The 17999-nt window shown below is 43.1% G+C and overlaps 1 protein-coding gene across 1 annotated transcript in view; it reads right to left on the bottom strand.

Moving 5' to 3' along the window:
* SEC63 (SEC63 homolog, protein translocation regulator) overlaps positions 1-17999 on the bottom strand; it is a 49038-nt gene that overhangs the window by 22722 nt on the left and 8317 nt on the right. Inside the window, exons 2-8 of the mRNA XM_009896428.2 lie at positions 13713-13812; positions 12681-12795; positions 9100-9212; positions 6835-6896; positions 4781-4839; positions 3813-3863; positions 1062-1170 (exon numbers count right to left, since the gene is read on the bottom strand). Of these exons, the coding sequence (XP_009894730.1) occupies positions 1062-1170; positions 3813-3863; positions 4781-4839; positions 6835-6896; positions 9100-9212; positions 12681-12795; positions 13713-13812 (609 nt within the window). The remainder of the gene's footprint in view (positions 1-1061; positions 1171-3812; positions 3864-4780; positions 4840-6834; positions 6897-9099; positions 9213-12680; positions 12796-13712; positions 13813-17999) is intronic.

Genomic DNA, 17999 nt, shown 5'->3' with positions numbered 1-17999 from the left:
AAGAATGGATTTGCAGCCATCTCCCTAAACTTCTTCACAAGTCTCACCCACTCTCCCATTCCTCCTTTCTCACTTAACTGTTTGCAGAGGGGAAAAAGCAGGAGAATATGGCAAGGTGGAGAGAATAAACTGGACTGCATCCCACACACAGAAGTCCATGCATGCAAAGACTAGAAAGCAAACACATTTCCACCCATTTATCTCCTAGACCTCTTGGATTATCTGTGAAGCACTTCAGTAGGAAAAGGATCTATCAAGAGCAGGTATTTACAGCAAATCTAAAGCAGTTCAGTGGAGTAAGAGAATATATTTATGACCCCTTTTCAGATGCTTTTGAGGACTTCCCATATTCAGCTCTTCGACTGCTCTAAGCATGCAACCTAGTAAAATCCAATCCCCAACTACCTAGTACCATGCTAATTCTTCAGCCTCCCAACTTCAAGATTCAATTCTGCATCAATATAATGCATCTATAGATTTTCCCTGGCAAAGGATGGGTTGTTTTTTTTTCCCCTTTAGAAGTGAGCAGAGAAGAAAAACAAACTACATCAGGAACTACACACAAGTAACAAAGTAACATGAACTTACACTGTTAAACTGAAATTTAGCTATAAAATAGGTAGGAAGAGAGAGCCAGAAATGCTACTTCCCTCCTTGGTGACATAAACATTTTATGGCAGCCCCTAGAAAATCCCCAAAGCCTATTTGATTGCACTAGCAGAAGAAAACACACAGACAGAGGCTGTGCTCCTAGGAGCCATATAGTAACTCAGGACTGCAGGCAGGTCAGCATGTTTTTCCCCAAATACAGTCTCATTTTTTGTTCTTTACTGTTGAGACAGACTAACAAACACAGATCTGTAACTCCCTCCCCCAAATACTTAAACCTTCTTACACAGAGCTCTTCACCTGTGACAAAATGCAGGTTTTAAAAGCACTCTAAAAGACCCAGAAATGTTACTGGAAGCTAAGAAATGCTTATAAAAGCAGAAGCATCTTAACATCAGCAGCTGGACACTTCCAGGTGAACAGATCAGCATTCCCAGATGCCTCTGACTTACTTTTCATGTCCATGTTCCTTGTTTTGTAGACAAAGTATGTGTATATTTGAGTCGTCCGAATGAGAATCTGGTCTCCGCTGTATCGTATGGATCGGTACCACCAGGAACCCTGGGACATTGAACAAGAACAAACCAACATCAGCTGTGATGAAGCACTGCAAACAGCTCTGCTGGAGCACCTCAGGTCTGTTCACAACCAGGCTGCCCAGGGATGTGGTTGAGGCACTGTCCCTGAAGACATCCAAGATCAGAATCGATGTGGTCACGGGCAGCCTGATCTAGCTGGAGATGTCCCTGCTGACTGCAGGAGGGGCTGGACAAGATGACCTTTGAGGGTCCCTTCCAAGCTGATGCAGTCTGTGACTCTGTGAACTGAGTTTTTTAGGTCAACTGAGTTTCAGAAAGGGAAGGGAAACAAAAACTATTTGCTGACACATTTTAAAAGCACACTGCCACATTCACCTGAGAGCCTCTGGCACTGCCACATTCCAGACCATCTCCAGCCTATGCAGTTCCCCTCCAGCAATGCACACATACCCAGCTCTATTTCTGCTGTTATTTCAGTGAATCCACTCAACAGTAAAGCCAGCAGGTTTACTGCCTTGCATATAATATTATAACTCCTTACTGTGCATTCAAAAATCAAATTCCACTTAGACAGATGAAGGCCAAGCCAAGAACAATAGAAGAGATTTCTGTCAGCATAAGAAAATTTGCCACAGAAATCAATTTATCTAATCAGAAAATGCTTTTCAGAAGCAGAATCTGAAGGTGGCCCAGTGCCCTTGTGGCAAATCTTTCAGAATTAAGCCCTGGTGATTGAGAGAAGAGGTTTTCCAAATCTTCAGAACCACTCCAATAATTTCCTCATTAGCATTACAACAAATTCTGGAACTCACTGTACAGTGATTGCACTCTAAGATATCAAAGAAAAATGGTGTGCTGGGTTATAAACAGCAGTCTGGTCACTACCCTCCTCCTTGTAAGCAAAGCTCAACATTCTGGACACATCCCAATCCATTGCAGTGTTTATAGCAAGTGAAAAGTGACAAGAAGTAGCAAGTGATGCTTGCTACTAATTCAATAGGCAACAGTGTGAATTTCTCTAGGACAGCAAGAACTCTACAATGTACTTAACCTGGGAAATGCTCCAGGTCTGGCTCCTCACAAGATTGCTCCCCCCACCACCCCCTTTTTAATAAATAAGGTTTGGCTCTTCAATGAAGAAATGAGCCCTGACACAACTCTGGTTTTGAAAAGGTTTTCTGCAGAGAAATTTAGATTCTAATCCCACAGCTATCCAATGTTTGTCTTAATATAGGTATTGGAAGAATAAATATGACCATAGGCAGTCCATGCAAGAGGCTGCCCTAAGTGCTTTTGCAGACATCTTGTCTCTCTTGCCTCATGTACAGGGCATTATTTAGGTCAGTGGAGGTCTAGGAAGAAATAGATCTCAGTATATTCCTTTGGTGTTGATCAGGATTCAAAGGGTGGAACCAGCCTTACCTTATTTTAGATGCCTATCTGAGATACAGGATGAGCAGACTGTGGTTAACTTCAGCTTCTTTATTGATTCATAAAAGAGAAACAGGCCCATTAAAGGCATGAATCATCCTGTACTTCTACTTCAGAATGAAATGGTAAAATGACTTGCTCCATAAAAATGACTACTCTTCTCCACTGACTATAAAAGAAATTTACAGTGACAAGCCTGAATGCAGAAGTCCACATCTGGTACAGGGGTAAGAACAGGCAGATGATGTTTTTCCTCTGCTCAGGACATTTCTTTGTAAGAAGAGGAAGGATGTTTACTTTCACTTGAGCTATGGTAAACCTGGTGTAAATCACTACAAGTGCAATGTGTACAATACAGCATCAACAGACACCAACATAAAAGGGAAGATGGGAAGAACATGTAGACATTGTACCCTGGATTGCAGAACTCTTGTTCAACAACTTGTTGAAACCACCACATCTGATTTTCTATACTAAATCTCCAATTATGCAGAAAGACTCCCAAAGAGAAGGGATAATGCCTGGCTGAGCCTCTGCACACAGAGATGCAAGCAGTTGCCAAGACCCCAGGACACTTTCTCAAATGGAAATCATCTTTGCCAGAACATGAAGGTTTCTGGGCATCAATTTTCTGAGTCTTTCCTCACTCCATGCCCCAAGTGCAGAATCCCTGACTAAGGGACACTGTTCAAAAGCCATACTGTGGGGCTAACCTCAGCCCTGAAATACCACTCACCTTGGAATTGATCCCTCACACAAAGAAATCTCAAGGACAGGCATCTCATGGTGTACAGAAGATCAATATAAAAACTGAAGGTATGAAAACAAAAGCAGCCAGGAGACACCCAATCAACAACCTGTTCCACCTGAGTGATCACTCTAGTAGCATCAGGTCAGTCTTGGCTCTACAGTACCACCACTGAAAATCCTCCTGAGTTCATCACATTAATGTTCAGGTGATGAATGACAGAAGGCACAAGGCATAACTCAGTCTAATTCTTATAATAACCTGACATTTTCCCTACAGCCCTCTCTCTATCATGGCACTGCATATTTGGTTGGAAACTCCACAGCAGCTACACTCTCCCCATAACAAAAGAAAACACCCACATGAACAAAAATACAAGGACACAGTTTGTTTGCTCAGGCTCTCCATGCAAAGCAAGAATGAGTAACTCCAGTTATGTCTCAGCTTGGCTACACAGTGGGGAACATTAATTAGAGGATACTTACCACAACAACTGGAAGAATAACCATAAATGCTAACCCATACACAAGCAAAACCTAGAGAAAAATGATGAAAGAGTGCATTAGATACTTCAGTTACTCAATACCACACTTGTTTCATCATTGTCCTAAAATACAGCCAAATATTTTTATTACCCCAAGCATACCACAAATTAATGCAAGCTTGTTGCATCATACCTATCATTCATTCAGAGGAACAACCCAGAAGTGGTATAATCAGTTGGGGGAGGGTATAAATAAGGAGTATCAGTTCAGTGTATGTAATCTTTACATTGTCTCTGGGGGGTTTCTTTCACAGTTCAAGAGTTGGCAGCTAAACTGGGGCGCACTGGACAGAAACGATTACCACCTTCAAAGAAATCAAGCAGGTAAGGCAAACACTTGGCAACAGAAAGAACATTCAGATCCTGCATGGCTACAGCATCACAGGCAAACCAAATGGAGCTACAGAAATCCAGCAAACAGTTCTATGTTTCCCTGCAACAGAAAGCAGAGGTGGCAGAGGTGACCACAACACAACCTTGCTATCACTGCAATGAGATCCTTCAAAGCATACTAATACTTTGCTCTCAAAAATTAGATTTCAGCTACTCTTAACACCTTTGACTCCTGAAATTTGTTTCAAACATGCATGTGAAACAAACTTGTATTAATTACTTGTTCTAGTTAATTATGCACCTTTTAAGCAAAAACATTTTGGGCAAGGTCTTGACTATGAGGGTCGTGGAACAGGTTGCCCAGAGAGGTAGTGGAGGCCCCATCCCTGGAGTCATTCAAGGTCAGGCCTGACGAGGGTCTGAGCAACCTGATCCAGTTAAAGATGTCCCTGCTTGCTGCAGGAGGTTGGACTAGATGACCTTCAGAGGTCCTTTCAAACCCAATGCATTCTATGATTTTAAAGGTGACCACTTGAAAGAGCCTTTTCAAATGCTGAGCTAAGTAACTTGACTCACCAAAATTGAATTTTTCTGATCCACAATCCAAGCTGGCAGAGCTATACCAAAGCTTGTAGCTGTAAGGATGAAAGGAAAGACGTTTGCTTTAAAAGAATTGTTTGAGAGCTTTTCATTTTTTTTCCCCAAAATAAAAGAATTACCAAAAAAACCCCAAATCTAAACCACCAATCCCCACAAAACTCTTCATGCTTAACCCTCCAATCAGCAAAAATCTAACACATTGAGCAAAAATCAAAGGAAATCAGAAATTCACTCTGCTATGCAAGCAAACAGCAAGATTTCAATGCAACTCCTGAAATACCAAAGACTTCAGCTTCATGCAGTGAAATAGATAAGCAGGATTTCTTAATGTATAGTAGAAATGTTTTCACTGATGGAAGGATTTCTGAGCTTTGCCTTGCAGAGTTTTCAGCAGTTTAAAATACATAGAGTGTGGTGAGCACACGAACTACAAGGCAGCTGAGTAAAAAGTTGTATTAGCTGGTCACTTTAGGGGAAGTGCTCTAAGCTGTCAATTGCAAAACCAGAATCCTCTGCCAGCTCATCTTTTGGTGTGATTGGTAATAAAGAATCAGTTCCAAGAGACATGGTTCTCTACACAAGGAGCAGAGAACTGCATCACATAGCTTGTCTTCAGACACTTTAGTGGCAATAAAGTGAACATCACAAACACTTCTTATTCCAACACCAAGTTCTAGGAAATCAAGAAAAGAGGAAAAAAGACTCTGCAAATCTCTAGGGCCTGCTTAACAACAAAACCCCATTAACAAGCCACCAAACAAACCATGCTTTCCTCAGCATTAGCAGGCACCAATGAGGACTACTGCCTTAAATAAGGACAGGTTATATATAAGCTTAAATAAGGACAGGATCCCCTATATACTCAGATGCTATTCTGATACTGTCCCCAACAGATGACAGCCATCAGTTCAGTCAGCTGTTATGCACAAGCCTGGTTTCCTGCTTAACTCTATTGGTCGTAGTAGCTCTGCCTCCTTCTGTAGGCAGAAATGCCTTTGTCAGGCTATGACTTAGCTGGGACAGCTGGGGTTATTTTGAAGGAAGAGGGAAGATTGTTTCTTTGAAACACTGGTTCAAGAGCTGAGGGTCTTTTTCCCTTGTAAACTTCATTTCCTACACTGGATGGCTGTAACTCAAAAAGAAGAATTTCCCTCATGTCATCCTGTAACTTCACAATTACATTACAAATTCCATTTAGCACTTCAAAGCCTTATTCCATGTAGCTATGCAGCCCAACTTCCTCCCACAAACTGCAGGGCATCAACAAGCTGAGATCTGTGAAAGCCTGACCTAACAAGAGAGCAGATCACTGCTTGTAATCAGTATCAAAAGCAGCCTGAAACACAATATTCTTCCTCAAAGGTAGTCAGCTTAAAGAGTGGTCACAAAGATGTTTTAGGAGTGACTCATCCATTGCAAATAGAAGGGGGGAAGGCAGGAAATCTATTTAGTTTCAGTCTTAAATTGTTTTAGTTTGGATCATCTATTGTAAAACTATAACACATGATCATCAGGATTATTTTCATGTAGCTACCTGCCCAGGAACAATCAACCAGCATAGGAATAATCACCAGGACTCTTCAGGATGAAGATGGCAGAGAGCTACACTCAGTACTGTTGCCAGCAAGTGGAAGGCAGCTATGTATACAGCATTTATTTAAATGCTAACATAGCCTCACCTACCTCCCTTCAAAGTGGGTTTATTGCATTATGGCTAGTTCTTAATTTGTTAATGTCCATTTACAGTATCTGATCAAGGAAATGTTTGAAACTGGCATGTTCCTGGTAAGCATTATCCCATTTGTTACTCATACCTCCTTTTAATATTGGCAAGTCTCTCCAGATACTGATACTTACCCTTTCCTGCCTTTCACCACCACCCCAGAGCCAGTTTCACAATCAAGTTCATTTGATGGATAGCTTCAAATCATAGGAAAAAGATACTCTACACATAATTGAGACTTGAGTGCTTCAGCAACGATCAGATACCACACAGCTCAGGGCACAGAAATGTCTTTCACAGTTGTTACCTTGTGGTCCATCTGGATTACCAAATTCTTCCCAGTTCTTTCGTGATTCTTCATCAGTTAAGCTAGTTCCAAGAAGAGATAGTCAGTTAGTACAGAAACCAATTCTTCAGTCATTAACATACAACAACTTTCAAACGTGGCAACACTTAAGGCTGGCCTTCAGAGATGGTTTGGCAAGCTAAACTGCTTCTGCTATTGTTTGTATGGAATCTGATATAAAACAGTGGTGCTGTATTGCTCCATGAGACAGGCAGATTCTTTCAGCACCCTGACAGCAGAAGAAATCAGGCACAGAAGGCCGCCCCTTGGTACAGGAGATGGAACAACCACATCTCCCTTTCCTCAGGGTGGCTGGGTACCCATCAGCAAAGAGCACTTTTCAATGCCAGGTTCCAGGGCAGCAAATTTTGAAAGACAAAACAAAATGTACAAGAGGAGCTGATACAGAAGTAGCTGTCCATATGAGCTGTTCTTTCTCTCATTGATGATTTTCAGCATGTGTGCATTTGGTTGGGTTGTGTTTTTTCTCCCCTGGAACTCCCCAGTTTCGTATTTGAGAAGAGAGAATTAAATTAAGACACCACCTCCTAAACCTTACAGTTTCTATGCCTGCTCTGAAATGACAATTTCTTGGCAATAACGTAACACCTCAAACAGTTTCCCTGTTACTAGAAGGCAGAGCACTGCTGTAGGAAAAAGAACAGCAGGCACTCACTCGTTCACTACGTGGAAGAGTTTTGTCTCATGGAAGAAACCCAGCAAACGAGTCAGACATCTCCTGATTGCCTCTAAGTCTCACAACTGCTAACAAGCAGACTCATTCAATGGGCAGCTTTTTTTTCCCAAGCCAGTCATTTTCATCAAGATATGCCTCTGCCACAGCTCTTGCACTATCAAACTCTATCACCAAGCTTTTGAGTGCTGGCTTGCAAAGCAAAGAAGTGAGATGTTTCAGGAGCTCACCAAGCAGTGCCAGAGTGGTACTGCAATACCTACTGAAGAGACTTTCATAGGAACACAGATGTGGTTGAGCAGAAAGCATCATTTCCAAACTGCTCAAGAGAGCCTGCTGTTGGTTCTTCTCACCTCACCCCAACAGGCGAGGTTCTTCTCGCCTCACATTCTCACCCCAAATAGGACTCTTGCAGTAGGAGGGGAATTTTCAACCCACCACAACTCACAAGGTCAAACACATTGACAACTGACTTCAAAGCAGAAAGCACAACACCAACTGGAGCAAAGGTAGAGATGGGTAGATCCAGATTGGATGTTAGGAAGTAGTTCTTCCCCATGATGGTGGTGAGACACTGGCACAGGTTGCCCAGGGAGGTGGTGGAAGCCTCATCCCCAGAGATTTTTAAGGCCATGCTGGATGTGGCTCTGAGCAACCTGATGTAATGTAAGGTGTCCCTGCCCATGACAGGGGGGTCAGAACTGGATGATCCTTGAGGTTCCTTCCAACCCAAACCATTCTAGGAATCATTTAGAGTAGGAAAGAACAAAAGAAGCTGTATCAACATTCCATGTTATGTATGGCATTACAAAATCCAAACTCACATCTTGATTGTGGAAAAATTCAATGAAAAAGGATTTCCTTTATATAGAATTGTAACATTAAGCACCACCTCTCAGATTTAAGAAAAGAGGCAGTTCTGAACAGAGAAAAGGTCAAAAAAACAAACACTCTGGAGAAAAAAGGGGAAAAAAGAACTACAGAGGTAACATGAAACAGTCACCGAGTGAAAAGGCAGGCAACAAATGAAAGGGGACATGGGGAAGCTGAAAGAAAACAGAGTCAGAATGAAACATCTTTGTCACTAGATGGGAGGAGGCTTAAAATCCTGTCTGGAAATGAACAGCCTCTTTATTTTTGAAGCAGTGCTTCAGAATTGCTGTGACAGGGCTGGCTGGTTAAAAACCGCACCACTCATTTTGTTCTTTGTCATCTTTAAGACTTAATATGCATCATACTCTGGAAACCCTTTTCTTAGCTGACATGGAAGTTTAGTACAAAGACCTAACACCTTACAGCATCCTGACAGTTGCTAAACAATTACATTCTCCTTCCTGACTTGTACAGAACAAATATGCACTGAGCTGAGACACGTTGTGACTTTCATTACCTATCCGAAAACATCTTCCCCCGGGTGCTCAGATCATCCCTGCTACTGCCTGAAAGGTTTCCCTCCCCATAAAAAAAATCAAGTTCCCACTTTTTTGAAGGCCAAAAAAACCCCCAACCCAACCCCAAACCCAGAAACTTACGCTGCATAGGCCTTGGCAATCCTCATGAACATAACTTCATCTCCACCTTTATCTGGATGGTATTTTAACGACAGCGCCCGGTACTGTTTCTTAATTTCTGATATACTTGCTCCCTTCCAGAAGGAAAAGGTTGGAGTTCATTAGCAAATCATTGCAATCAAACCCTTTCTTCCAGATCTCTATTCTAAAGCACCTTGGGCAGTATGCCTCTGAACCATCCAATGCACTACAGATTTGTTCTGCAAGGGCAACAAGGATGGGGAGAGGCCTGGAGCACAGCCCTGTGAGGAGAGGCTGAGGGAGCTGGGGTTGCTTAGCCTGGAGAAGAGGAGGCTCAGGGGAGACCTTATTGGCATCTACAACTACCTGAAAGGAGGTTGTAGCCAGGTGGGGGTTGGCCTCTTCTCCCAGGCAACCAGCACCAGAACAAGAGGACACAGTCTCAAGCTGTGCCAGGGGAGGTTTAGGCTGGAAGTGAGGACAAAGTTCTTCCCAGAAAGAGTCATTGACCATTGGGATGTGCTGCCCAGAGAGGTGGTGGAGTCACCGGCCCTGGAGGCCTTCAAAAAAGGACTGGACGTGGCACTTGGGGCCATGGTTTAGTCAGTCATGAAGTGTTGGGCTTGATGATCTCTGAGGTCTTTTCCAACCTTACTGATTCTATGAGATGGTGAAACTACAGAAGGCTTGCATGGAAACATGGGTGTATTCTTCTCCTCATAACGTTTTTGTAACCATTACATTTTTAAATCAAGTCAGAAGTCACAGTCTAACACAAAATAGAAAGACATTCAGATGACTGGGTATTGACTTTTTTTTTCCCCAGACTACCTTGTTCATGCCATTCATCCTTCCTGTCTGTGTGACAAATCTGTTCCTAAACACATTCATGACTACAAGGAATCCTCGCCTGCAATATTGTATTTAAGCAAGAGTTCAGAGATCAAGACTGCTGGCTCACCTGCAGCTTGTAGGCAGAAATAAATCTGTCACTCACCAGGAACAGTGGTTTGCCCTGCCACTGAAGAATGCCTTTGACTAGACTCATCCTACCCATCAATTATTCCCAACTTCCTGAACAAAGGGAATGCATTACCTGCATCTGAGAGACTTGATTTTCATTCTACTACAGCACACTGTTAAATAACTCAACATAGCCCCCAGTGCATTCATTTTCAGATTGGACTGTGAACCTCACTAGTCAGGATAACCCACACAGCTTTAGAGTAAGTGCAGGTAAAGTTTTTTTTCTGATAAGCTACCTGCTAACTTTCAGAGAACCATTACCAGAAGACCTTCCCAACATTTTGTGGTAGAGGAGTGTAGCATGCTGACCTTAGCTGCAGAATAAACACAGAACTTACTGAAAGATGCTCACAGAATTACAGAATGGTTTGGGTTGGAAGGGACCTCCAAAGGTCATCCAGTCCAACCCCCCTGCAGCCAGCAGGGACATCCTCCACGAGATCAGGTTGCTCAGAGCCTGACTTTCAATATCTTTAGGGATGGGGCCTCAACTACTTCCACTGTTGCAGTGTTCCACCACCCCCATGGTGCAGAACTGGCTCTTAACATCCAATCTAAATCTGCTCTTCTTTAGTTTGAAACCATTGTCCCTCATCCTATCACTGCAGGCCTTTGGAAACAGTCCCCCTGCAGCCTTCTTGTGGCCTCTTCACACCCATCTCTTCATCCCCCTTGTAACATCTCTGGCTGTAATTCTGCTTGTCCTTAAGACAATATGCTTTATCACTCCATCAGTTCTTGGAGCATTCTAGTATTGGTTTCTTTGCCTGGCTAAGAGTCTTCAGCCTGTGTACAAGTTTTCATTAATAAATACTAAGTTACCATTCACTACACACTTCTTTTCTCTCTTCCCCCTTCAGGGTTGTTACTTGCAGAAATTGGCCAAAGATGACAACAGCAAATCCTTGGATGACCTAATGCCTGGCCTGGTTTGTTTAACCGAAGCTAACCCAGATAAATGCACATTTCAGCTGCATGGGTCCAGCAGATACCATTCAATAACAACAATTTATCTCGTTCCTGTGCGTCAGCAGTCACAGAGGAACAGAGCAGAGTTTAAACAACACAACAGGAAGGGCTTGTTTTACCTGTCCAGCTAGAATCAGGGTAGGAACAGCAATGGTGCCTTACCCTTATCCTGACAAGCCACATCACTAATGGCAAGAAATATAGATGTTAATGTTTATATACATGCTAAGCTCTCCCACACTAACAACATACATCAAAACAGGTCCAGTCAACCTTCTTCCATATTCTTGTGCTGAGCTGTGTCTACAGGGTACTTCCTTGGACTAGAGAGTAAAACATGCCTCAGAGCAGGACTGAAAAGGTGACTCTACTGTTGTTCAAAAGAGCAGCTTTATATCAGGAAATAATAACCACAGGCAGAGAATTTGCTTCAGGTATTGTGGTTAAGATGAAGACAAGACTGTGACAAGACTAAATAAGAGTTTAAGAGATATCCAGGAGGTCTGTTTGTCTCCCTGGGATATATAACTTTTTATAACCAGGCTTTCAATACAAATGAAGTACTGCATCTGTTTCCCAGATAAACTCTGCAGCCTTTTTTTGTCCACTGTTAATAACATTGGCTGGTTAATTACTTAGAATGTGCTGCCTGCATTCACAGATGCAAAGTAACCTTTACTACATCAAAATGTGCACCACCAACACCCTTCAGTGAAACCTTTCATCTACAAGAGAAATACTGCTGCACAGCAGCTGTGAATCAAATAAATCCCCATTCCTTATGCAGTTTCTTCAGCAGCATCCCTAAAAATGGCCACTGAGAGGACTTTGAAAGGGCAAATCAATAACTTGCTTGTCTGTACCAAGCAAGGGAAACAGCATCAGAGTAGGATTCAGAATAGACATTGAAAAACTGCTCTCACTACCTTAAGGAAGTCATTAGAATTGTGAATGAGTTAGACACTGAAGCTGTAAGTTAGTGTAGGTATGAGCAAAGATTGTCTAGCAACTGACTTTACAACATGCAGCAGATCACAGTATCACCAAGGTTGGAAGAGACCTCGAGGATCATCGAGACCAACCTGTCTCCACCAACCTCATGACTAGACCATGGCACCAAGTGCCACATCCAATCCCCTCTTGAACACCTCCAGGGACGGTGACTCCACCACCTCCCTGGGCAGCACATCCCAATGACGAATGATTCGCTCGGTGAAGAACTTTCTCCTCACCTCGAGTGTAAACCTCCCCTGGCACAGCTTCAGACTGTGTCCCCTTGTTCTGGTGCTGGTTGCCTGGGAGAAGAGACCAACCCCTTCCTGGCTACAACCACCTTTCAGGTAGTTGTAGAGGGCAATGAGGTCACCCCTGAGCCTCCTCTTCTCCAGGCTAAACAATCCCAGCTCCCTGGCCAGTCAGTCGAGGTCCCTCTGCAGATGCCAAAGCTGAACAAAACCACTAAGTAACACTCACCAAAAAGTTAACTTGGTGTGTTTCAAAACACCCCCAAGTCTTAACACTTGCCATCTAGACATAAAAATCAACAGTTATGGCAGTCCAGGGTAGTGAAAGGGGCTGGTACTTACAGGATCCAAATGTAAAACCTCATAGGGGTTGTATTCTTGATACTCTCGGTCTGTTTTGGAAACCTTGTATGCAAGGAACAAGAACAATGCCCAGCCAGCAAGGAGGACTATTTTCCTGTTTGGAAGGGGAAAAATAAATAAATAAAATTGGGGGGGGAGGGGAAAAATGTATTTGACATGCACAAATCCACTGGCTCTAGCATAATTCTAAAAATAAACATAAGAAGCCATTTGATCTCAGTCTTCAAGAAGTAATATTATAAGAGGAAGAAATATTAAAGCAGGTCTAAGGATTTCAGTTACAACACCCCTTCTGACACAGATGAAAACTGCTCCTGACATCCAAGTCATTTCTTTTCCACTTTGTTTAAAAAAAAAAACAAAGGCAACTCACTATCAATAAAGGCTCTTTCCAACCTTTACATCTCTCCCCTCAGCAGCTACATAATATTTCCTGTTTTTGAAGGGGTGACTTTAACCTGATCCTAGACAAAGTCAATGCTTTAAAAGGGAAAGGAAAAAAAAAAAAAGCTGAAACAGAGGCATAACAGACAGCAAAATATTTTGAGGATGAGAGCAATAAACAAATAAATGAAGGACATAAACCCATCAGCTTTGAATACACAAATTACTGCTGTTGTGCATTTGAATATATATGCCTACAGATTAAATATTTAAGCCAAAAGACATCCCAGCTCCACTCATTTCAGGGAGGGAGGATTATTGGGGTTTTTTTGGGAGCAAATAAATGCTTTGTTTACTTATTCATTACTGCTGAGGTTCCCTGGTTTCGTGCAGCAGGTATTTCACAGAGGACAAACAGGATCCATCCTGCTCTCAAGCTCCACCAGAGAGGAATGATGAACTATTAATTATTCAAATAAAGCTGATTGCAAACGTTTCTTCTGTGACACAAAAAGCTATCATTGTCTAACTAATTGCAGCTGCTTTGATTACACAATATACAGTTTTGGAAAGATCAAAATGGAGGAATTGCTTTAATGGGATGCCATGCAACTGCAATGCACTTACTTTACTGTAGGTATTATGTTTTGCTGGGGTTTTAAGAGTCTCAAACGGTACCACAAGCATCTTCCATACACATTTCTGATGTTCTTTAATCGAATTTGCTCTGTTAAAAGAAAAGAGAGAGACTGTGAGTAACCAATCTGACAAAAGCAGCACATGCTCATTTCATCCTGGATTTAATACAGGAGGAGGTAGCACAAGGTCAGCTGGAGGACTAACAAAAGGTCCTCCAGTATTAGAGGTGGGGGGAAATCATTTTTCTCTGAGTGACACTGCACATCTCTTTGCTTCGATATCTGTTTAGTTTGGCACTGTCCACACCATCAAAAGCAAGATAGGAATAGAACAGACCAGGTTGGAAAAGACCTTCAAGATCATTGCATACAATCCATCGTCCATAAACATCCATAACCAAGCAGCTGGTCAGATTATTCTCTGCTATCTATTCATAGGCTGGATGTTAGGAAGAAGTTCTTCACAGAAAGAGAGATTGGCCACTGGAAGGTGCTGCCCAGGGAGGTGGTGGAGTCACCATCCCTGGAGGTGTTTAGGAAGAGACTGGATGGGGTGCTTGGTGCCATGGTTTAGTTGATTAAATGGTGTTGGACTGATAGGTTGGACTCGATCTCAAAGGTCTTTTCCAACCTGGTTAATTCTATTCTAAAAGGAATCCTTTCTATTTTCTCCATGCCACATAGCAGCCATCACTTATAGACCCAATCTTTGCCTGGCTCTGGGCCAGCAGGAGTAGGGAAGTGATTGTGCCTTTGTAATGGGCACCGGTGAGGCCACACCTTGAATACTGAGGTTCAGCTTTGGGCCTCTTACTCCAAGGACACTGAGGTTCTGGAGCATGTCCAGGGAAGGGCAGAGAAGCTGGTGAAGGGTCTAGACAACAAACCTTATGAGGAGCAGCTGAGGGAAGTGGCATTCTTTAGTCTGTAGAAGGCTGAGGGGAAACCTCATTGCTTTCCACAGCTCCCTGAAAGGAAGTTGAAGCCAGGTGGGGGTTGGTCTCTTCTCCCTCGTATCAGGTAATAGCATGAGAGGAAATGGCCCAAAATGGTGCCAGGGGAGCTTTAGCCTGGAGAGTTGGGAAAACTTTATTGAAAAAGTGGTAGGCATTGGAACAGTCTGCTCAGGGAGGTGCTGGAGTCACCACCCCTGCTCAGGGAGGTGCTGGAGTCACCACCCCTGCTCAGGGAGGTGCTGGAGTCACCACCCCTGGAGGCCGTCAAGAAATGCATGGACATGGCTCTTCAGGACAGGGTTTAATGGCCATGGTGGTGCTGGGTTACCAGCTGGCCTTGATGATCTTGGGTCTCTTCCAGCTGAAACAATTCCATGATTCTCTGTGCACCTTCAAATTTTATTTCTGCCATTTCATAACCAGCTCCAACAAGCCTCCCATTGCAGTATGTCAGCTACTGTGTGCAGGAAAAACAAACCCCCAAAAGCCTAACCCACGTGCAAAACAGCGTTCATACAGAACTGAAGAGTGCAGCTACTTCCTCAATTCAAAACATGAGGCTTTTTCCTCCTCTTTGCAACATCTGCTTTTCATAATTTGCTCTCATTTAGGTTTTTCCTGTTGAAGGGGGGGGAAGGAAGAGTAAGATAATGGTTATTTGTAAGCCATGGAAGCTCAGTAATATGGGCCCTTGGCAAGAGAGCAGACACATTACCAGCAAACTAGCCACCATGATTTCCTCCCACATCCTTGCAGGGAGGAAACTGTATTTACACTGTGAGCATCACCAGGACAAGGCATGGAAGCTCTCCCTCTTAAGAGTTGTTAGTGGTCTTTCAGAGATGTATTTAAGACCAACTTAGTCTTGGTCAAAGTTTTTGATGCTAAGAAAAGGCATGGCAAAAAGCAAATAGCTGCCACAGAAATTCAGTAAGCACTGAAACTGTGTTAGAAAGTGGTTCCACTCCTGTTTAAGTAACTCATCTATCCACAGATTGTGCAGTCTCACCTGCAACACTTCAAGTGGGTAGGTCACTAATCATCTTCCCTGCAAAACAGTAAGACCACTTGGGCCCTCTTCAGACTAAATGAGAAAGAATGAAGATAAAAGTTCTTCCTGCCTCAGTGCATTTGGATACTGCAGCTGCACCAAGGGACTAAATCTGCCAGTTTCCAAAGTTTGTGAATTATCTAAATGAAGGAACTGTATTAACAGCTTTGATCCAAAGCACATGTCCATCACATCCCACAAAGGCTTAAATCTCAACTTGGCACTTTGAACAAGGTGATGCCCTCATACCCTGTAGTTATGGTACATGGAACCATTTTTCCCTGGCTAGTATCTCAAAGGTGATTATGGAAGCCAACCTCTGTTTAGTTATCCTGAAGATACTGGAGGTGGAATGTGGTGCTTGGTGACCTAAATGAATTTCTGAGCAAGCATGCAACTCAAGATTAAACATCTGGAACTTCAATTTGCAGTCACCCAACTACCAGGGGCCAGGGAAACACAACCATAAATGTCAATATTGTGAGCAGAGAAGGACATTTTAAACTCTGGTTGATTTGGCAGAGAGTAGGAGCACAGATGACACCCAGCCACTCATGAACTAGTAAAAGCAGAGAAATATTATAGCTGGCAGAGACAAGGTACTGGGACCAGAAGAAGTACAGTGGCTTACTCTGAACTACTTTAATCTATGCAGTGTATCTTCCCCAAAACAGCATGACATGACACAGCTTGATGGGGTTCCTTGAGAAAAACAGTAGTCCCATCACTCCCAGAGGAGGAGAAAGCAAGGTAGCAGAGGACAATTCACTCCCTTGCATCTGATCCAGCTCTTGCTGGGCTTCAAAGCAAGCTTCCAAACTTGTCTCTCCGTTTCGTGCAACACAAAACCACAGAAGGATTTCACAGCTCCTCTGGTGGGCAAAGGCTGCTCACATCCTTAAAACAGGTACTAAACATGAAGCTCTCCACACAAAAAGAACATGACTGGTATTTGGTTAAGTAACTGCCCACTGAGTTTGGCTTGTGTAAGGCTTTGGAAAGCACTGTGAAGGAAAAATTCAGGAGACAATAAACCCAGGGTTAAAGTGCAACACTAACTCCCCACCAGCAGAATGCAAATGAATCTGGCATCCTCTCTCTGCAATTTAGTTTTTCCCCCCCCCTCTTTTAAGACAAAAAATTGTGGGAGATCTCCAGTGATTCAGAATTGGACCCAGCACAACTAGAAGTGAGCTAATTGTTACTGAAAATGAAACCACAATTGTTAATGCAAAACTGAAGAGACACAACCAGCAGAGAGAACTGGCATTTCAAATCACATTCAAATAAATAAATACAGACAAATAGCTGATGGCATTAAAAACTTGACTGATTAAGCTCTGAGGACTAAAAAGCTCTGTCACAGAAACAAGGAAGAAAATGTTCTGTGGGTTTTAAACAGTCACTGGCCAACTATGGGGAAAAAAAAAAGACACTGATGAACAATCAGACATCACAAACCTCACAGAAGACAAAGGTGCTTAAGTTTCATAGATTCATAGAATACCAGGTTGGAAGGGATCTCAAGGATCACCAAGTCCAACCTTTCTAGGGTAAGAACATAGTTTACATGAGAAACCCCTGCACCCTGTCAAGCTGGACCTCGAAACTGAGTTAAGCATGAACTGCTCATTGCAAATACAGTCAATAAATTCAGTTGTGCAGTGCTGAAGCAAGATGAAGCCAACTGCTCAGCTCAGCCACACTGACCCAGCTCAGCCACCTGATCCATCTTCCATCACAGCCCCATGGCCATTTCTGCAGCACAACCAAGGGGCTGTTTGTAGCTGTCCTACCTGACCACGCTGCTTGCAGAAATACCCAAAAGATGAGAAGGGATTAGCAATGCTCTTGGAGAAACAGAAGGGGGCTAAGAGAATGCTGTTTACTTAATCCTGTAAAAGTAAGCCTAACAGGATGCGAGTCCTTCTGCTGTTTTGGCTAGGATGTTTTTAACAAGCTGTTGTACCTTGTCTTCAAACATGTGTGCCACCCTGTGACACAATGCCCCGGCTCTCAAACCTGCCTTTGTCCAGCCTCACGGCTATCAGATGACCCTCTCTTACCCCACCTGCACTCTCTCTGCAAGAGCAGCTAATACCTTTCACCTTACCATGCCAAAAAGCTTCCAGAAGGCCCTTAGAGGAAGGCACCATGGAGAAAAGAAAAACAGGTGTGCAAGGTGAGCTAAAGAGCTGGCGTGAGGTCAAATAAAAAACAACCCTGGGAGAGAACAGGGCTGGAAACAGAGTGGTTTAGAACTATCAGA

The sequence above is a fragment of the Dryobates pubescens genome, chromosome 28, assembly GCF_014839835.1.
Source record: "Dryobates pubescens isolate bDryPub1 chromosome 28, bDryPub1.pri, whole genome shotgun sequence".
Taxonomy (NCBI): Eukaryota; Metazoa; Chordata; class Aves; order Piciformes; family Picidae; genus Dryobates; species Dryobates pubescens.
This window is presented reverse-complemented; position numbering and strand designations above follow the sequence as displayed.